At 69.6% G+C, this 3,380-nt stretch overlaps 1 protein-coding gene across 1 annotated transcript in view; it reads left to right on the top strand.

Moving 5' to 3' along the window:
* The window catches only part of BRSK2 (BR serine/threonine kinase 2), a 19,368-nt gene extending 17,078 nt beyond the window's left edge, over positions 1–2,290 (top strand). The window contains exons 21-24 of the mRNA XM_010837802.1: positions 978–1,101; positions 1,655–1,835; positions 1,934–2,023; positions 2,205–2,290. Of these exons, the coding sequence (XP_010836104.1) occupies positions 978–1,101; positions 1,655–1,835; positions 1,934–2,023; positions 2,205–2,290 (481 nt within the window). The remainder of the gene's footprint in view (positions 1–977; positions 1,102–1,654; positions 1,836–1,933; positions 2,024–2,204) is intronic.
* Positions 2,291–3,380: the final 1,090 nt, after the last annotated feature.

The raw sequence follows: 3,380 nt of genomic DNA, 5'->3' as shown, positions 1-3,380 counted from the left end.
GGGGCGGCAGGCACCAGCCCCCGGGCACAGAGGGAGGGCAGGTGGCATCCGGGCCCCAGCCCCCATCTCTGCCCCCGTCCCTGTCCCCCACCCCAGGCAGATATGCACAGGGTCCCCCGCCTGCCCCACCCACCTCCCTGGGAGCTGCAGGGAGGCCGCTCCACAAGTCACCCTCAAATAGCAGCGTAACGCAAGGCTAGGGTCGAGGTGTGCTCAAGGGCAGGGCGCCCCCCACTCTCCCCTCCTCCCCTCCTGACGGGGTGTCAGCAGGTGCTGCCCACACCCAGGCGGGAGGGGGTGGCCGCAGGACCACCTTGAGGGCTGCAGGCCTCAGGGCGGGGCTGGTCAGGGTCAGGATGGAGGGACGGTTAGGGTGGGGAGTCACTCAGGATAGTGGAGTCCAGATGGGGTCACAGTCACGGCTGGGATGGGGGTCAGGATGGGTGGGGTCAGAGCTGTGGGGTCACAGTCATCATGATGGGGTCAAGGCACGGGCTGTGGGATGAGGGTCAGGATGGGGTCAGAGGTCAGGATGGGGGGTCAGAGCTGTGTGGTCATGGTCACTGTGATGGGGTCAAGGCACGGGCTGTGGGGTGAGGGTCACGATAATGGAGTCAGAGATCAGGATCAGGATGGGGGGGTCAGGACTGTGGGGTCACAGTCACGGCTGGGGTAGGGGTCAGGGTCAGGATGGGGTCAGGGCTGTGGGGTCACGGTCACCGTGATGAGGTCAAAGCTGGAGCTGTGGGCTGAGGATCAGGATGATGGACTCAGAGGTCAGAGGATGGTGGGGTTCAGGGCTGTGGGGTGAGGGTCAGGATGGTGGGGGTCAGGGCTGTGGGCTGAGGGTCAGGATGGTGGGGCCAGGGAAGGGGTCCAGTTATGACAGCGAGCTGCCTGCAGCCCGGGGGGTGGACAGGCCAGCGCTCAGCTTGGCTGGCATGCCCTGAGCTGACCAGCCGTCTGCCCGCACCCAGGCTCGCCAAGAAGTCCTGGTTCGGGAACTTCATCAGCCTGGAGAAGGAGGAGCAGATTTTCGTGGTCATCAAGGACAAGCCGCTGAGCTCCATCAAAGCCGACATCGTCCACGCCTTCCTGTCGGTGAGCCTCTCGCCACGAGGTCCCTGACCCTGGGACCCCGGCCTGGGCAGGGCCAGGGGGGCGGGAGACGGGTGTCCCCTGGGGAGGGCCCAGGCCAGGTGTGGGGGTGCCTCCGGGGACCCCTCACTGAGGTGGGGTGATGCACAGCCACTCTGAGGAGGGGCCTGCGGCCTCGTCGTGGGGCGGGGGGCTCTGCAGGTCTGGGGGATTCGCCTGGGGCCTCGAGACTGTCCCCGGGAGCCTGGCACCCTGTCCTGTGTGCCCGCTGCCTGCCTCCTGCAGCCCCGTGCCCCTCCGTGCAGAGGCTGCTCAGCCTGACCAGAGCCACAGGCCTGCGTCCAGCAGAGCCGGGCCTCGACCCTGGGGGTCGTGTCCCCTACACGCGGCCCAAGCTCTGGCCTGGCCTCTCCCCTCCCACCGCTTGAGCCCTGCTTTCTGCCCTGTGTCGGGGTCCACCTGCCTGAGGCAGAAAGCCCCCGCTGCTGGGGCCTGGGGGCCGGGGGGCGGGTGGCTCCACGAGGGGAGGTCGCACTCACGCGGCCTGCGCCCACAGATCCCCAGCCTCAGCCACAGCGTCATCTCCCAGACGAGCTTCCGGGCCGAGTACAAGGCGACGGGGGGCCCGGCTGTGTTCCAGAAGCCGGTCAAGTTCCAGGTGGACATCACGTACACAGAGGGCGGGGCCGCGCAGAAGGAGAACGGCATCTACTCGGTCACGTTCACGCTCCTGTCTGGTGAGCCGCTGGGGAGGCCCGGGGCTGCCCCCTGGGCGCGGGGCTGCAGCGTGGGGGTCCCCGCTGGCCCTGCCCCTCACCCGCCCTGTCTCCCCCAGGCCCAAGCCGCCGCTTCAAGAGGGTCGTGGAGACCATTCAGGCCCAGCTGCTGAGCACACACGAGCAACCCTCTGCCCAGCACTTGTCAGGTGAGGGAGGGGCCCGGCTCGGCGGCCCGAGGGCTGGGGACGGGGTGCGGCCCCTCTGCGAGCCGCCTGGCCCGCAGCCACGCGCCCCCAGGGAGCAGGGCGCTCCCGCATAGCGGCGTCTCTGCACACCAGGGAGGTAGGGCCGCACGCCACACTGAAAGGCGCCTCTTGTCCACTGTAGAACCCCCCCCGCCAGCTCCAGGACTAAGCTGGGGTGCTGGGCTTAAGGGCCAGAAGGTGGCCACCAGCTACGAGAGTAGCCTCTGACGCTGGCAGGTAAGGTGTCCGGCCCCACCGCCGGGGCAGGGAGGGGGCTGTGGGCAGGTCCTCTGCGAGAGCCAGGCCGGCCCGAGGAGGGCGCCCTGCGCCCACCCATACATCCAGCAGCTGCCTCCCGGCCCTGGACAGGCCATGCGGGCCCAGCACCCAGCTGAGCAGCTGGACACGGGGCAGCCCGGCCCCTGGCCAGCGAGAGCGGGCTCCTCTGGAGTGACCGAGGTCCTGCCGGGGCCCTGCGCCCTTGGGGTCCCCCAGAGAGCATCCTCCAGGGCGGGGGGTGGTACCCACTCTGGTACCCTCTCTGGCTGATGTGAGGGGCTGTCTGCCACCCACCCTCCCCTAGACGGGCAGGACATGGGGGCCTGAGGTCCAGGCGAAGCAGGGGTCGCCCAGTGGTCCTAGAGGGGGCACACAGGGGCTGGCGTTGCCCAGGCCTGCAGCGCTGGAGGCCCGGGAGCCTGCGGGTCAGCAGGGCTGGGCCCTGGCGGGGAGGGGGCTGTGGCTGCGTGGGTGCGGGTGAGCCCTGGGGCTCGTGCATGATCGGTGAGCAGCGTGTCAGGGAGGGCATGCGGCGCGGGTTTGCGGCAGGAGATGCCAGCTGACCGCGAGGCCGTGTGGGGCCTGGGGAGCGCAGGGTCCAGCCCAGAGCCCCCTTCTCAGGGCCCCCGTGGCCAACCGTCTGTGCTTGTGTGTGGGGTCCTAGAGGCCGAGCGGCCCCCGTCCATCCCGCCCCACCATGCTCATTTCATCATCTGTGTTCCACCTTCGCCTCCTTGTCACGTGTGCCCCTCTGGTGGGGGGGCTGGGGCTGGATGGAGGGCTCTGACCCACGGAGGGGGCCCACTCCCCCGGCCCTGGGAGCTGGCTGGCCTGGGGGCTGTGCCTTTAATGCCCCTACCTCAGAGGAGGCAGCGCTCCCAGGGGGAGGCCGAAGCTGAGGCAGGACAGCTTGTCCGGGGAAGCGAGCAGGGGCCTGGCGAACTGCCTGGAGGACAGGGACACGGGCTCTCTGCGCTCCTGGCCAGGCAGAGTCCCGCCCTAGGGGGCCCCCTCCCGCCAGCCAGTGTCAGATCGGAAG

Source organism: Bison bison, unplaced genomic scaffold, assembly GCF_000754665.1.
Source record: "Bison bison bison isolate TAMUID 2011002044 unplaced genomic scaffold, Bison_UMD1.0 scf7180017864080, whole genome shotgun sequence".
NCBI classification, from domain to species: domain Eukaryota; kingdom Metazoa; phylum Chordata; class Mammalia; order Artiodactyla; family Bovidae; genus Bison; species Bison bison.
Note: the sequence above shows the minus strand (reverse complement) of the source record. Positions and strands in the feature narration are given on the sequence as shown.